The following is a 17573-nucleotide window of genomic DNA, read 5'->3' on the forward strand; positions in this document are numbered from 1 at the left end:
TGTGTGAGAGAGAGAGAAAGAGAGAGGTGTGTGCATGAGAGAGGGGTGTGTGTGTGTGAGGGAGAGAGAGGGTGGTGTGTGCGTGAGAGAGAGAGAGGGGTGTGTGTGTGAGAGAGAGAGAGGGTGTGTGTGTGAGAGAGAGCGGGGTGTGTGTGAGAAGGAGAGAGAGAGGGGTGTGTGTGTGAGAAGGAGAGAGAGGGTGGTGTGTGCGTGAGAGAGAGAGAGGGGTGTGTGTGTGTGTCATGGAGAGAGAGGGGGCTGTGTGTTTGTGCGAGAGAGAGGGAGAGAGAGGAGGGTGTGTGTAAGAAAGGGAGAGAGACACTCACTCACACACTTTCTCTCTCTCCCCCTTCCCACAGATACAAAGAGAGTGAGTGTGTGTGTGTCCCTCCCCCTCTCTCACACACACAAAAAAACACTCTCTCCCATGGACACACACATGCACACACTCTCTCTCTCTCTGTCTCAGTCTCTAACCGCCCCCCCCCAATAGACACTCTCTCTCTCGCCCCCATAGATGCTCTCTCTCTTCTCACCATAGACACTCTCTCTCTATTCCCCGCCATAGGCACTCTCTCTTCCCACCCCCCATCGGCACTCTCTCTTCCCCCACCATTGGCACTCTCCCCCGCCATAGACACTGTTCACCCCCCCCCATAGACACTCTCTCTCTCACACACACACACGCATACTGTGTGTGTGTGTAGGGAGGGGGAGTAGAGGGAGTGTGTCCGTTGGGGAAAGAGTGTGTGTTTCTGTGTGTGAGAGAGGGAGAGAGACACTCACTCACACTCTCTCTGTCTGTCTCTCTCTCTGATTAGGGATAGTCAGCATGGCTTTGTGCGAGGAAAATTGTATCTCACAAACTTGATTGCGTTTTTTAGTCAAGTAGCCAAAAAGATTGAGGGCAGAGCAGTAGACATGGTTTACTTGGACTTGAGTAAAGCTTTTGACAAAGTTCTGCATGGTAGATTAATCAGTAGAGTTAGATCGCATGGGATTCAGGGTGAGCTTACCAATTGGATACAAAATTGGCTTTAGGATAGGAGACAGGATTGTGGTGGAGGGTTGTTCTTCAGACTGGAGGCCTGTGACCAGTGGCATTCCACAGGTATTGCTACTGGGTCCACTTTTGTTTGACATTTATGTAAATGATTTGGGTGAGAATATAGGAGGCATGGTCAGTAAGTTTGCGGATGATATCAAAATTGATGGTATAATGGACAGGGAACAAGGATATTTCAGATTAGAGAAATCTTGATCAATTGGTTCAATGAGCTGAGGAGTGGCAGATGGATAACTTGGGTAAATGTGAGGTATTGCATTTTGGTAATACAAACAAAGACAGGACTTATACAATTAATAGCAACGCCCTGGGTGGTGTTGTAGAACAGAGAGACCTAGGGATTCAGGTACATAATTCTTTGCAATTTGCATCACAAGTAGACAAGGTGATTAAGAACAAGTTTAGTATGTTTGCCTTCATTGCTCAGACCTTTAAATATAGGAGCTGGGATGTCATGTTGAGGTTGTACAGGATGTTGGTGAGGCCTCTTCTGGAGTATTGTGTGCGGTTCTGGTCGCTCTGTTATGGGAAGGATATTATTAAACTGGAGAGGGTTCAGAAAAGATTTACCAGGATGTTGCTGGGAATGGAAGGTTTGAGATATAAAAATAGACCGGAAAGGCTGGGACTTCTTTCACTGGAATGTAGGAAGTTGAGGGGTGACTTTATTGAGATTTATAAAATCATGACGGGCTTAAATAATGTGACTGACAAGGATCTTTTCCCTAGGATGGGGGAGTTCAAAACTGGGGGTCATATTTCTAAAGTGAGATGAGAAAGTTTTTAAAAAGGTCATGGGGTCAACTGTTTTACATAGAGTGTGATTCGTGTGTGGAATGAACTTCCAGAGGAAGTGGTGGGTGCAGGTACAGTTACAATGTTTAAAAGACATTTGAGTAAGTATATGAATAAGAAATGTTTGGAGGGGTATGGGCCAAGTGCAGGCAAGTGGGACTAGTTTAGTTTGGGAACAGGGTTTTAGACTGGTTGGACCAAAGGGTCTGTTTCAATGCTGCTTGACTCTAAATTGTGAGGAGTTATGTATAAATTGATTTTATCTGTATGAATAGTCACCAATTTAGCAGATGAGGCCAAATTAACTGTAATGTTCTCAGTGCAAATGAGTACAGGTAATTTTACATCGAGTGGGTAATAGTTAGTTTTTAGATTATTTCAAGAATCCTCATTTAGAAACTTGGGTATTAGATAATTAAAATAGGTGCATTCATTGTTTCCCACATTATGGCCTATAATCCGAATCTAGCACATACATGCTGTTGGCAGGCCTTAAAATGAAATTGTGCTGGTATTAAAAATTAATGTAAATTTATTTATATCATAGGAAATGTGAGTTTCATAGCACTGTTATTCACAAATACAGTATTTATAGTATTTCAGCAATAGGTCTTGTCAATTCAAAGAAAAAATTTTTGCTTTAATTGAATAGTGAATATCCTGCCTTAAGATTTTAATCAGTGTTTAGATCTCTTAAATTGGTTCTTTGCTTTGAAAAGCAATGGAATATAGTAGTTAAACTAAGTTAATTGAAATGAGTATAGATTAGAATCAAATTTATGATTCCTGTTAAAATAACGTAAGCAATTATAAGGAACTTATTCTTTGATAAATACAGCTATCCAAATATAAAGTATGAACTAAAAGCATTTCTACAGACAGAAAAGGGCACTGTGCAGCTTTGCAATGATTCTTTTGGCAAGAATTATATTCATTGTGCACTTGATGAAGAAGATTAATTGTTTGTTTGTTTGTGTTGCAAGTTATTTTTGTTGCAGCCCCAGATAACGTTGTCCAAAAACATCTTGCGTTTGTATGTTGCCCCTCGCCTAGTTGAATGTATTAACATGGACAGGAAAGAGGCATCAAGAGACAAAAAGAAGATAGTAAGAGGTGGACTATAAGTACTCCTTTGAATGGTTGAAGGATCACAATTGAAACTGGAGTGGAATGAAAGGGCAGAAATTAACTCACTGTTGGGGTTGGAAAGGATAAATGTTATTTTTTAATGATTGGGTTTGGGGTAAGCTCGGACTAAGAGTGGAGGTACATTAATAACCAGGGCCTTGAAACATGCTGGGGAATAAGGATCAGCTTTTCAAAAACAAGTATAGTAAGGGTACTGGATTAAGTATGCAAGAGGCCAAGGGTCATTCATTTTTGAATTAATGACAGTTTGTGAAGAGCAGAGAAGTGGAAAGTGGTTAGGGCTTAAAAAAAGACAATTTCTGTACATAGTAAAAACATAGGTAAGGATTTGGGGTAGAAGAGATAAAGAATAAGGGCATAAACAGGAAATAGGCAGGAAGATAAACGATACACAGAATCACAGTGTTGTTACAGCACAGAAAGTGGCAATTCAGTCCATTGTGCCTGCACCAGCTCTTCAAATAAGTATCATTACCGAGTGCCAATCTCCTGGATTATAACACTATCATACTGGATCAAAAATGATTTAGTGTCTCATAAAATACATTATTGCTGTGCAGGAAGTGAAACATTGGTTGTTCCCCATAAACTTATGATTATGGCTTGGTCTGAGATTGATATCTAAAATAAATCATTAAACTAAATATTTAGGTTTGAAGATTAGGTAGTGGCACAATTTATTGCAATCTAACATGCTGTGCCATCAAGTGTGGATTATAAATCACCATACAGCTGCATTACTTATTTCAGTTTTAATATCATCAGGAGCTGCCTTGTAGACCTATTTTTCTAATCAACCTGTTTACAGATGTCCTTACACATCTCTGGAGCAGGTGAGACTTAAACCCAGGCCTCCTGGTCCAGGGCCAGTGACATTATCAATAAAAGCCAGTGAATTCCTCTTGAGAGTGAAATTATATTAAATTTTTAGAATTCTGAATTGAATTTGGAACCAATTTTGTAGAGGCTTATTTGCAGATTGCCTCACTCAATCTCCTCTCTATCCTCTGTTGGACCCCGACTAAAGTAGGACCGGAAATATTTCAAAAAGATTCCCGACAACGAGATATATTTGAATCATTAAAGATAAATGTGTCTCATTTAGGTACAAGGTGAACAATTAAAATCAGAGTTGGGATAAATAGTCTGCTGCCAATCTAAGTTACTGTTTTGCACTATGCACTAAACATAAAGAAATAGGAGGAAGTTCATCAAATGACCAAAGTATTTCTACGGATAAGTTAATTTCACCTTTGTTCATTAAATAAGCAAGTCAGCCTTCAAATTTTGCTTTCTAATTTGAGCACTTAACTATTGTTTATTTTTATAGGATGTATAGACAGCTCTGGATTAAAGCTGCTGTATACACCCATTCTGAGAAAGTATGATGCTGGAGTTATTGAAACTGGTGTTTGGGTTAGTCTTTACCACATGATACCACCCAATATGTCAAGTTATATTTCACAGGGTCATTGCACCATGGAATGCCTGCAGGAGGTAAGCTCCCATATTGTCTGCTATTTCTGAGCCTGGCTTTATGTTGATTTATACTGAGATTGGTTTCAGTGTAGTGACCGAGAGGGAAGAGATTGATATTAAGTTGCAGTATTTGTGTCTTTGTGAAACAACTTCATTATCAGAGACAAGTTACTCTTTCCCAGGTCAGAGTGATATTGGTGAAAATACGTCTGTACTAAATTTATTTACTTTGCATAGTGCTGTTTCTGAAATCTCTTGTGTCTCAAAAAGGATGTTTGCCTACCTCTTATAGTCAAATTTAATTCATTCTAAATATAGTAATAGATACACATGAAATAGGAGCAGAAGTAGGCCATTCAGCCCTTCAAGCCTGCTGCACTAGTGAACATGAACATGGCTAATGTGTTTGTTTGTGTTCCAATTTTCATATTCCAATTACCTCCAATTAACTTTTGATTCACCTACCTAAGAAGAACTAACTACGTCTGCCTTAAAAATATTCAATGATCTCACCTCAACCACATTCTAAGGCAAAGGGTTCCAAAGTCAGACAACACTCTAAGATTAAATAAAAATTCTCATCATCCCTATCTTAAAAGGGTGACCTCTAAATTTTCAAACAGCATCACCAAGTTCTGCACCCAATCACAAGACTAAATATCTAATCCACGTTCACCTTATCAAGACCATTCAGAATCTTTTGTACGTCTATCAAATTAATCCTCATTTATTGAAACTTCAGGAAAACAGGTCCAGCGTGTCCAATCTTTCCTCATAAGACAACCAGCTCAATCCAGGTGTCGATGCTGTAAAGCTCCTCTGAACTGCATCTAATACATTTACATCTTTCCTTGAAAAAGGGGACCAAAGCTGCACACAATATTTATTATGTGGTCACTGTATAACTGAAAGGTAACATCCTCATGTTTATGTCTATTCTTGTCAAAAAGAAGTTAGCATTCCATTAGCCTTCTCACTGATTTGCTGTACATGCAAACTAACGTTTTGTGACGTATGCACGAGAACACACAGATCCTTCTGCCCTTGGAATTCTGTAGCTGCTGTCTGTTTAAGTAATACCCTGCTTTTACATTGTCCCTGCCAAAGTGAACGATTTCACATTTTCTGATGTTTTACTCCATCTGTCTGCCAGATGTTGCCCACTCATGTAACATACCTATGTTAGTCTGCATCCTTGTTATGTTCTCTTATGTTCCTCAAAATTGATTTAGAATAAATTTCCTGCCTTTCTGTCTTATCACTATAAACATTTTAATTTTGCCAGGTTTTGCAAAATCTGAAATAAAAATTTCAACAGTTTTAAACCATTTTTAGTGATTTCTGAAATAATTCATACCAATTTAAAACATTTGAAGCTACAGGCATATCCAGCATGTTTTGGAATTGGAACTTTTTAATGTTTTTAATCTTTAAAACAATTTAATTGTCTGACATCTTTATATATACCTAAGTTTATTGGCAGTGTTGTTGACATGGTGTACACTTCATGTGAACATTAACCCTCCTTGCTTGGGCACAGTTTTACAATAGAAAAAAAAAGTATAGTCTTACCAGTTTTCACAATTATACTTTATATTTGAACCACTGGAATGCATAAAGCTTTCTTGAGAATAATTTTTAGCTAATCTAATTTTTTGTTGAAAATTTGGGGCAGCACGGTGGCTCAGTGGTTAGCACTGCTGCCTCACAGCACCAGGGACCTGGGTTTGATTCCACCCTCAGGTGACTGTCTGTGTGGAGTTTGCACATTCTCCCCGTGTCCGTGTGGGTTTCCTCTGGGTGCTCTGGTTTCCCGTAGTCCAAAGATGTGCAGGTTAGGTGGATTAGCCATGCTAAATTGCCTGTAGTGTTCAGGGGTGTGTAGATTAGGTGAGATATAGCGGGGTGGGTCTGAGTGGGATACTCTGAGGGTTGGTGTGGACTTGTTGGGCTGAAGGGTCTGTTTCCACACTGTAAGGATTCTATAAGATAAGAATATACGTTTACGTTTGTGATTTTATACCAAAATGAGGCTGCCAAATTACAAATTTTACAATTATATAATTAACATTTCCGAAGTAGATTGTTTTATGTCTTCAAATATCATGTTTATAGTTTTTCTTTGAAAGTCAACTACTGTTAGGTTTCAGCTTGTTATTTGTCTCGGATCTTATCTTTCCAAGTGTTTGTTTAAATATGTAGCATATTAAAAACACTTGTTTACAGTGTTCACAGAGTAATGAAATTTAATTTCTAAATCACCACCTTAAATATTCAGTGTTTCTACCACCAGCACAAAGTGGCATCAGTCTGTACGATCTTCAAGATGCACCACAGTAATCTTCCAAGGCTCCTCCAATTATCAAATTTGCTACTCCTTCCACCTGGTGGAACAAAGAAAACATGCACAAAGGGACATGACTACCTCCAAAAACACAGACCATCCTGACTTTGAAATAAACACAAATGGTCATAGTCTAAGGATACAGGGTAGGCCACTGTGGACTGAGAATGAGGAGAATTTCTTCACCAAGAGAATGGTGAGCCTGTGAAATTCTCTGCCCCAGAAAGCATTAAGAGGCCAAAGCATTGAATGTTTGCAAGAAAGAGTTAGATATAGTTGTTGAGGCTAAAAGGATCAAAAGATTTGTGGAGAAATTGGGAACAGGGTACTGAATTGGATGATCAGCTACGATCATATTGAATGGCAAAGCAGGCTCAAAGTCCTAAATAGCCTACTTCTGCTGCTGTTTTCTACGTATAATATTATTCCTCCATTGCTTAGAATTCCCTGACTAAAGTGCTATAGGTGTACCTACAATGCACAGACTCGGCAAAGAATGCCAACCATGCTATTGATGACAAGTTCCCATTAGTTAAAAAAAATCCAAAATACTATGTGATTAATTTTAATTTGAGTTAATCTTAATGCCACAAATAAATGGGGCTAAATGCCTTGTACTTTTGTGTGACCAGCCACATTGTTGTAAAACAGCATATCCTCTGACTTAACCATGAATGCCATTGGCGACATCTAGTGGTACTACAGAAGCAGTAAGTATTGCATATGCATTCTACCTCCTGCAATTCTGTTACATTTCAAGCACAGGAAAAGAAAATACCCAGAGTTAAGATATCAGCAGTATCTGTGTGAACCCACCAAATGTTTGCGTAAAAATAGCTCTAGCCTTTTTATTATGAATTCAGAGGTTGATTAACAGCAGTTAGACTTTGTAAACTTGTGGAGAATTAGGGCCTCTTCCATAGAAACATTCTGTATATATGTACTGATGTGCGTTGTTACTTGCCTTCAGCCCAAACACAATGATTTAATTGCTAAAGCATGATTTTATATAGAAGCTTGTCAAAAAGAAAAAGACAGGTACCTTTTACTTTTGGTAAATTTCCTTTAGATTGAATAATACTTTTTGTTACACAGGCTTTGTCTCTGGAAAAAGCATCTGGGATCCATGTATTTGCTGTTCTTCTCCATTCACATCTTGCAGGACGAGCTCTAAGAATAAGGCATTTCAGGAATAATGTAGAGCAACCTCTCCTTGCACATGATGATGAGTTTGACTTTAATTTTCAAGAATTTCGCCATTTGAAGAAGGAAAGAGTTCTTCAGCTGGTATGGATTTTATTATCTTTGCTATCTAAATTCAAGTTTATAAAACCAATGACCTGAAAATGAACAGTTTTCATATATAACAAAACAAAGTAATTAATTTGAATACATATGAACTGACAAGATAGTGGGTGTTTGAATAAAGAATCGCTCTCCTTTAAGGGAGTTTCCTGAGGAATTATTATTAGTGATTGGGGAAGAGGGTACAAAGCCCAAAGAGAGAAAGCTGGAGAAACTCAGCACATCTGGCAGGATATGACGTTCTTCTGGATGCTATCTCTTTTTCTCTTTCCACGTACTCTGCCAGATCTGTTGAATTTCTCCAGCATTGGCTTTGTTTCAGATTTCCAGTATCTCCGGCATTTTGCTTTTTTTTAAAAGGCTATTTTGTTTCATGATTAGGGTAAAATGTCTGTGGTCTAGTGCACATCCAACACATCACTCAACTAGGATTAGATCAGTAGGGATGTCAGCAGGCTGCAAAGTTGGGAGATCTTTACTGTGAGGCCCATGAATAGTGCCGCTGACTGCCTTTGGTCATCTCTGTGCTGCTGAGAGTACAGTGCCAGGAGGAGCTGTGACAGTGTGGAGGTGCCAACAGGGTTTGCCATTGCAGTGGATACGTGGGTTTCCCTTAAGTGGCTGCAATGGTATGCCTTCTGGATGGAAAGGGCTGAGTATTGTACATAATTGCTGGCAAAGTAATAAACTCCTCAGATATCTTGCAGCTTGGACCTCCAACTGTGAAAATATTTCTGTTGCTTTGCTGGGCACCTGACACAACAGATGCTCATGTGCCTTTGGAAAAATATCAATTCATTGTCAGAAGAGGGACTGACATTTTTCTCTATTCTTTTCATGGGATGTGAGCATCACTGGAGAAGTCAGAATTGGTTGCCCTTCTCTAATTGCCCTAAATAGCTTTCTAGGCCATTGCAGAGGCAGCTGAGAGTCAACACATTATTGTGCATCTGGACTTTCATATAGGTCAGACTGGTAAGCTGAGAGATTTCCATTAGTGAACCAGATGACATTTCAAGGCAATTAGTCATAGAGACGTACAGCACAGAAACAGATCCTTCGGTCCAACTCATCCGTACTGACCAGATATCCTAAATTAATCCAGTCCCATTTGCCAGCATTTGGCCCATATCCCTCTAAACCATAAACAATTCCTATTCCTAAAAGATGCCTTTTAAAAGTTGTAATTGAATCTGCCTCGACCACTTCCTCTGCCAGTTCACTCCATGCAAGCACCACCCTCTGCGTGAAAAAGTTGTCCTTTAGGTCCCTTTTGAAACTTCCCCTCTCATCTTAAACCTATGCCCTGTAGTTTTGGATTCCCTTACCCTGGGGACAACATCCTGACTATTCAACCTATCCATTCTCTCACATTTTTATAAACCTCTATAAGATCATCCCTCAGCCTCTGATACTCCAGAGAAAATAGCCTCAGTCTAGTCAGCCTCGACCCATTAGCTCAAACCCTTCAACCCTGACAACATTCTTGTAAATCTTCTCTAAACCCTTCCAAGTTTCACAACATCCTTCCTATAGCAAGGAGACCAGAATTGAATGTAGTATTCCAAAAGTGGCCTAACCAATGTCCTGTACAGCTGCAACATGACCTCCCAACTCCCATACTCAATGCACTGACCAATGAAGGCAAGCATACTAAATGCCTTCCTCACTACCCTGTCCATGTGCGATTCTTCAAGAAACTATGAACCTGCAATCTGAGTTCCCTTTGTTCAGCAGTGCTCCCCATGACCTTACCATTTAGAGCATAAGTCCTGCCCTGATTTACCTTATTAAAATGTAGACCTTCGCATTTATCTGGGTTAAACTCCATCTGCCACTCCTCCACCTATTGGCCCATCTGATCATGGTCCCAGTGTATTCCGAGGTAACCTTCTTCGCTGTCTACTACACCTCCAAATTTGGTGTCATCTGCAAATTTACTAACCAGGCCTCCTGTATTCGCATCCAAATCATTTATATAAATGACAAAAAGCAGAGGACCCAGCACCAATCCTTGTGGCACACTGCTGGTCACAGGACTCCAGTCAGAAAAGCAACCCCTCACCATCACCCTCTGTCTCCTACCTTTAAGCCAATTTTGTATCCAGTTGGCTAGCTCTCCCTGGATTCCATTTGATCTAACCCTGCTAACTCGTCTACTATGTGGAACCTTGTCAAACACCTTACTGAAGTCCATATAGACAATGAACAAAAATAAAGTTGCTGGAAAAACTCAGCAGGTCTGGCAGCATCTGTGAAGGAAAAAATAGAGTCAACGTTTCGGGTCCGGTGACCCTTCCTCAGAACTGATGGTGGCTGGGAAAATGTCAGTTTATATGCAGAAAAAAGGGGAGTGGGATGGGGTAAGGATTTAGGTTAGAGCCTAAAGAGAGAGAAGAGCAGTTGGACAGACAAAGAGTTGATAATGATCAGGCTGGGAGAGTGAATAGTTGTTAATGGGACTATTAGTGACTAATAACAGTTGGTGTGTAATGGCAGGCTATATGGTAACAAGGCCTGGTGTGTGGAGTAGGGGGCTGGGACATGGGAGAGTTTAGGCCCTAAAATTTTTGAACTTTATATTGACTCCTAAGGGCTGTAGGATCCCTAAGTGGAAAATGAGGTGTTGTTCTTCCGGCTTGCATTGAGCTTCGCTGGAACACAGCAGCAAGCCAGAGACAGACATGCTGGCCAGGGAGCAGGGTGGTGCGTTAAAGTGGCAGGCTACGGGTAGTTCTGGGTTTTTTTGGCGAGCAGAACGTAGATGTTCTGCGAAGCGGTCACCTAGTCTATGCTCCGTTTCCCCAATGTAGAAGAGACCACATTGTGAGCAGCAAATGCAGTAGACTAGATTCTGGGAAGTGCAGTTGAAGGTATGTTTGGGCCCTTGGATACTGGGGAGGGAGGAGGTAAATGGGCAGGTGTTGCACCATATAGACAATACCCACTGCTCTGACTTCATCAATCATCTTTCGTCAAAAAACTCAATCAAGACACAATTTCCCATGCACAAATCCATGTTGACTATCCCGAACCAGTCCTTGCCTTTCCAAATAAATATAAATCCTGTCCCTCAGAATCCCCTCCAACAACTTACACTCATGTCAGGCTCACCGGCCTCTAGTTCCCTGACTTTTCCTTACCACCTTTCTTAAATAATGGCACCAAGTTAGCCAACCTCCATCTTCTGGCACTTCACACATGGCTATTGAGGATACAAATATCTCAGCAAGGAACCCAGCAATCACTTCCCTAGCATCCTACAAAGTTCTAAGGTACACCTGATCTGGTCCCAAGGATTTATCCACCTTTGTGTGTTTTAAGATGTCCAGCGCCACCTCTTCGGTAGTATGGACACTTTTCAAGACATTGCATTACCACCTTACTATTCTTACAGATAAATAAGATCTCCGTACAAATTAACTTCTTAATTTCCCACTATTGGGGGGGGGGGGATAAGGGTCTTTAGTACAATCCCAATAAGGTAATCATCCCTTTCTTATTTCTCAGTTTCACCCAAATAATTTCACTGGATGAACTCCCTGGAATATCCTCCGGAAGTACAGCCGTAATGTTTTCCGTAATCAAAAACATCACTCCGCCTCCTCTCATGCCCTCCTTTCGATCCTTCCTATAGCATCTGTATCCTGGAACATTAAGCTACCAGTCCTGTCCCATACTGAGCCACATCCTTGTAATCGCTATGATATCCCAGACCCATGTTCCCCACCATGCCCTGAGTTCATTTGCCTTACCTGTCAGGCCTCTTGAATGCAGTTTAATTCATCAGTCCTGCCTCTTTCTCTGCTTTGCTCCTGCCTGCCTTGACTATTTGAGCTGCTGCTTTTCCCAATTGCATCAGCCTCAGACTGATCTCCTTTCTCACTATCTGTTGGGATCCCCCTGCCATTTGGTTTAAAATTTCCTGAATGCCTCTAGTAAATCTCCCCACCAGTATACTAGTCCTCTTCCAATTCAGGTGCAACCCTTCCTTCTTATACAGGTCACTTCTACTCCAGAAAAGGTTCCAATGATCCAAAAATGTATATTCTTCTCCCCTGCATCTGCTCTATCCTCCTATTCGTACTCTCCCTAACATGTGGCACTGGGAGTAATCCAGATATTACTACCTGAAGTCTACTTTTAAACCTCTTGCCTAATTTCCTATACTCTATATTCCTATATTCTCTCCTGAGGACCTCGTCCTTTTCTTATGTTGTTTATACGGACATGTACAATGACCTCCTACTAGTCCTTCTCCCCTTTGAGAATATTCTGCACCCTTTGGAGACATCCCTGACCTCGGCACCTGGGAGGCAACACACCATTCTGATATCTCATTGCTGGCCACAGAAATGTCTTTGCCTCTGACTGGAGAGTCCCCTGTCACAATCAATCTCTTGGAACCTTGCATACCCCTTGTTACGGTAGAGCTAGTCTCAGAAACTTGGTTGTCAGTGCTACATTCCCCTGAGAGTCCATCACCCCTTACAATTTCCAACACAGCATACTTGTTTGAGATGTGGATAGTCACAGGAGACTCCTGCATTACCTGCCTACTTCTCCTAGAGGTAACCCATCTACCTGACTATACCTGCGGCTTTTCTACTTTCCTGAAACTGCCATCCATCACACCCCTGGCTCCTACAAATTTCTTTTTGCCTCAACTGCTGCTCCAATTTATCCATGCTATCTAATAGGATTCACAACCAAACACATTTCCTGCAAACATGATCATCAGTAACATTGAAATACTCCCTAATCTCCCACATCTGACGGGAAGAGCACATTAGTCTACTAAAGGCCAGCTTTGCAACCTAACAATCTGCAGACTGAGAAAATAGCACAGTCTTACTACTCTAAAAACACTGCTCCAGGGTAACTTGGTACTATGTTTTATATTTTAAAAAAACAGTTAAATCTAGAGACCGATCTGAATAAAACATATTTTGAAAATTACTCTATTCACTATTATAGATTTACAAACAGAGTATGATTAGACGAACAGCAGAGGCAGTCAGCTGTGAAAGTTCACTGCTGGGTCAGACAGCTGCGCGGGTCACTGATTTCTTTTCTCTCTGCCTCCCACATGCTCCCTGCTCCCTCTCTTGTTTTAAAGTACCTTGTTTTGACTTTCTTTAAAAACAATGCAACAGCTTATAAACAGTAACTATTGCTCCAAAATTAGCTCCAACACTGAAAAAAAAACCTCAAAAAAAAGAGCAGCTCTGACAGCTACAATTTTTTCCCATCCTCTATCTTGGATTACCCAGAATCCCAATTGCTCCACGAAAACTAATATTGAGACTAGCTTTTAATTCCAGATTTTTCATTTATAAATTTAATATACTGATTTTGGATTTGAATCTATTTCACCAAAGCACTAGCCTGGGGTTTTGGATTACATGTTACCTAATGAATGATCCACCATTGTCAGATGTCTAGCTGTTGTCATTGGGTGTTGCATTTTGGTAAAAGTGCGTCGAGTAAGGAACAACTTTTAATTTAAATTTCAATTTCTAACTTTGATTTTCTTGTTCAAGTTGAAGTAAGCTTCCAGGTCTTTTATTTAAATGTCAAATTACACAGCATCCAATGTTTTTAATGCTAACTTCACATTTTAATATTAAAAAGTCCTTACAATGTCTTACAGGGTGATAGTTTAGTGACTGAATGCCAGTACAATACTACATCTCGCAGCAATATGACATGGGTAAGAACATACAAAATTGCAATCTGTTTGTTTTGTAAGGAGATTATATCCTGCTAGTTAAACATTACTTCATCATCAGTTTTAATGTTTTGGAAGAGAATAATTTTATCAGGCAGCGTTTAACTGCAGAAAGATGTGTATCAGATCTTTTAGTCACTAATAAAAAAAATCAATTGGCTTTAATGTGAAGATCTTTTAGTGATGCATGGACTATGTTATTATGTTTTGTGTAAAATTAGAATGGTAACTCTAAATATATATTTCAAATAGTTATTTAACACAAGCTTAAAAAGTGCATTCTCATTTTCAGAAACTTTAACCAGAAAGAGTGAAAAATAAAAATAATAATGATAGTTGATTCAATTTGATTTCATGCCTGTTCTGATTGGTGAAAGTACTAGATAGATGTTAAAGAGGAAGAAAATAGAAACAACAACTTGTTTTTAATAAAGGATCTTTAATGTAATAAAGCATCCCAAGTTGCTTCAGGGGCAGTATAAAACAAACTATAACACCATGCCATATAAGGAGATATTAACACAGATGAATGTGAGCTTAGACAAAGGGGTAAATTTCAAGAAATGAGTCAGTGGATGAACATGAAGCAGAAAGCAATATACCCTTTTACTAATATGAGGTGATATGTTTAAGTGTACAGGTTCTTTACATTTTTGCACAATCTTGCAAACACAGTAAATTAAGCACCATGTTTGTGATGTTTGTGGCATCATCTGGGTTACTAAGGAACTTGAAGGAAACATTGAATTAGAGGTGGAGAGCCTTATGATGAAAACCCCAGAGTGTGGGGCTTATCCAAACCAAAGACAGCCACCAGTAGAGGATTCTGTGGAGAACTGAATTAAAAGAGTTTCAAAGATAATAGGAACTGCAGATGCTGGAGAATCTGAGAATAACAAGGTGTAGAGCTGGATGAACACAGCAGGCCAAGCAGCATCAGAGGAGCAGGAAGGCTGACGTTTTAGGCCTAGACCCTGCTTCAGAAATGGGGGAGGGGAAGGGGGTTCTGAAATAAATAGGGAGAGAGGGGGAGGCGGATAGAAGATGGATAGAGGAGAAGATAGGTGGAGAGGAAACAGACAGGTCAAAGAGGCGGGAATGGAGCCAGTAAAGGTGAGTGTAGGTGGGGACTTAGGGAGGAGATACGTCAGTCCAGGGAGGACGGACAGGTCAAGGGGGCGGGATGAGGTTAGTAGGTAGGAGACGGGGGTGGGGCTTGAGGTGGGAGAAGGGGATAGGTGGGAGGAAGGACAGGACAGGGAGGCGGGGACAAGCTGGGCTGGTTTTGGGATGTGGTAGGGGGAGGGGAGATTTTGAAGCTTGTGAAGTCAACATTGATACCATTGGGCTGCAGGGTTCCAAAGCAGAATATGAGTTGCTGTTCCTGCAACCTTCGGGTGGCATCGTTGTGGCACTGCAAGAGGCCCAGGATGGACATGTCGTCTGAGGAATGGGAGGAGGAGTTGAAATGGTTCACGACTGGGAAGTGCAGTTGTTTAGTGCGAACCGAGCGTAGGTGTTCTGCAAAGCGATCCCCAAGCCTCCGCTTGGTTTCCCCGATGTAGAGGAGGCCACAACGGGAACAGCGGATGCAGTATACCACATTAGCAGATGTGCAGGTGAACATCTGCTTGATGTGGAAAGTCTTCTTGGGGCCTGGGATGGAGGTGAAGGGGGAGGTGTAGGGGCAGGTGTAGCACTTCCTGCGGTTGCAGGGAAAAGTGCCGGGTGTGTTGGGGCTGGAGGAGAGTGTGGAGCGGACAAGGGAGTCACGGAGAGAGTGGTCCCTCCGGAAAGCAGATAAGGGTGGGGACGGAAAAATTCTTTGGTTGTGGGGTCGGATTGCAGATGGCGGAAGTGTCGGAGGATGATGCATTGGATCCGGAGGTTGGTGGGATGGTACGTGAGGACGAGGGGGATCCTGTTTTCGTTGTTATTGAGGGGAGTGGGTGTGAGGGATGAGTTGCAGGAAATACGGGAGACACGGTCGAGGGCGTTCTCGACCACTGAGAGGGGGGAGTCGCGATTCTTGAAAAACGAGGACATCTGAGATGCACGGGAGCAGATGAGGAGTGGAGAGGTTGAGGCGATTGATGTCTCGACAGCAGTTGGAGATGAAGAGGTCGAGGGAGGGTAGGAGGCCTTGGGGTGGTGTCCAGGAGGAGGGGGTGTGTTGGAGACGGGAGAGGGGTCAGTAGAGGGAGGGTTAGGCTCACGGTTGAAGAAGTAAGCGTGGAGGCAGAGGCGGTGGAAAAACTGTTCAACGTCCAAGCGTGACCGGTATTAGTTGATGTGTGGGTGGAGGGGGACAAAGGTGAGCCCTTTACTGAGTTGAGACATCAATTGCCTCAACCTCTCCACCCCTCTCACCCACTCCAACCTCTCCCCCTCAGAACGTGCAGCCCTCCGCTCCCTCCGCTCCAATCCCAACCTCACCATAAAACCCGCGGACAAGGGAGGCGCAGTTGTTGTATGGCGCACTGACCTCTACATCGCCAAGGCCAGACGCCAACTCTCCGACACCACCTCCTACTGCCCCCTTGATCATGACCCCATTCCCGACCACCAAACCATCCACAACCTCATCACCTCAGGTGACCTCCCACCCACAGCCTCCAACCTCATCGTTCCCCAACCCTGCACCGCCCGCTTCTATCTCCTTCCCAAAATCCACAAACTTGACTGCCCTGGTCGACCCATTGTCTCCACCTGCTCCTGCCCCACCAAACTTATCTCCACCTATCTCGACTCCATTTTCTCCCCCTTGGTCCAGGAACTCCCTACCTACGTCCGAGACACCACCCACGCCCTCCACCTTCTCCAGAACTTCCAATTCCCCGGTCCCCAACACCTCATCTTTACCATGGACGTCCAGTCCCTATACACCTGCATTCCCTATACAGATGGCCTAAAGGCCCTCCTCTTCTTCCTGTCCCGCAGGCCTGACCAGTCCCCCTCCACTGACACCCTCATCCGCTTAGCCGAACTCGTCCTCACACTCAACAACTTCTCTTTCAATTCCTCCCACTTCCTACAAAGGGGGTAGCCATGGGTACCCGCATGGGCCCAAGCTATGCCTGCCTCTTTGTAGGTTACGTGGAACAATCCCTCTTCTGTACCTACACTGGCCCTAAACCCCACTTCTTCCTCTGTTACATTGATGACTGTATCGGCGCTGCCTCGTGCTCCCACGAGGAGCTCGAACAGTTCATCCACTTCACCAACACCTTCCACCCCAACCTGAAGTTCACCTGGACCATCTCTGATACCTCTCTCTCCTTCCTGGACCTCTCTGTCTCCATCTCTGGCAACCACCTAGAAAGCGATATCCATTTCAAGCCCACCGACTCCCACAGCTACCTAGAATACACCTCCTCCCACCCAAAAAATGCCATCCCCTATTCCTAATTCCTTCGCCTCCGCCGTATCTGCTCCCAGGATGAGGCATTCCACTCCCGTACATCTCAGATGTCCTCGTTTTTCAAGGACCGTAACTTCCCCCCCTCAGTGGTCGAGAACGCCCTTGACCGTGTCTCCCGTATTTCCCGCAACTCATCCCTCACATCCCCTCCCCGCAATAACAACCAAAACAGAATCCCCCTCATCCTCATGTACCACCCCACCAACCTCCGGATCCAACGCATCATCCTCCGACACTTCCGCCATCTGCAATCCGACCCCACCACCAAAGACATTTTTCCCTC

The 17573-nt window shown here is 42.4% G+C and overlaps 1 protein-coding gene across 2 annotated transcripts in view; it reads left to right on the plus strand.

The window, feature by feature from the left end:
• The window catches only part of moxd1 (monooxygenase, DBH-like 1), a 99261-nt gene that overhangs the window by 70020 nt on the left and 11668 nt on the right, over positions 1-17573 (plus strand). The window contains exons 7-9 of one of the 2 annotated variants that reach the window (XM_048596864.1): positions 4341-4507; positions 7929-8120; positions 13792-13851. In XM_048596864.1, coding sequence (XP_048452821.1) covers positions 4341-4507; positions 7929-8120; positions 13792-13851 — 419 coding nt within the window. The remainder of the gene's footprint in view (positions 1-4340; positions 4508-7928; positions 8121-13791; positions 13852-17573) is intronic. The other variant, XM_048596865.1, reaches the window with a different exon arrangement.

The sequence above is a fragment of the Rhincodon typus genome, chromosome 5, assembly GCF_021869965.1.
Source record: "Rhincodon typus isolate 14 chromosome 5, sRhiTyp1.1, whole genome shotgun sequence".
NCBI lineage: Eukaryota > Metazoa > Chordata > Chondrichthyes > Orectolobiformes > Rhincodontidae > Rhincodon > Rhincodon typus.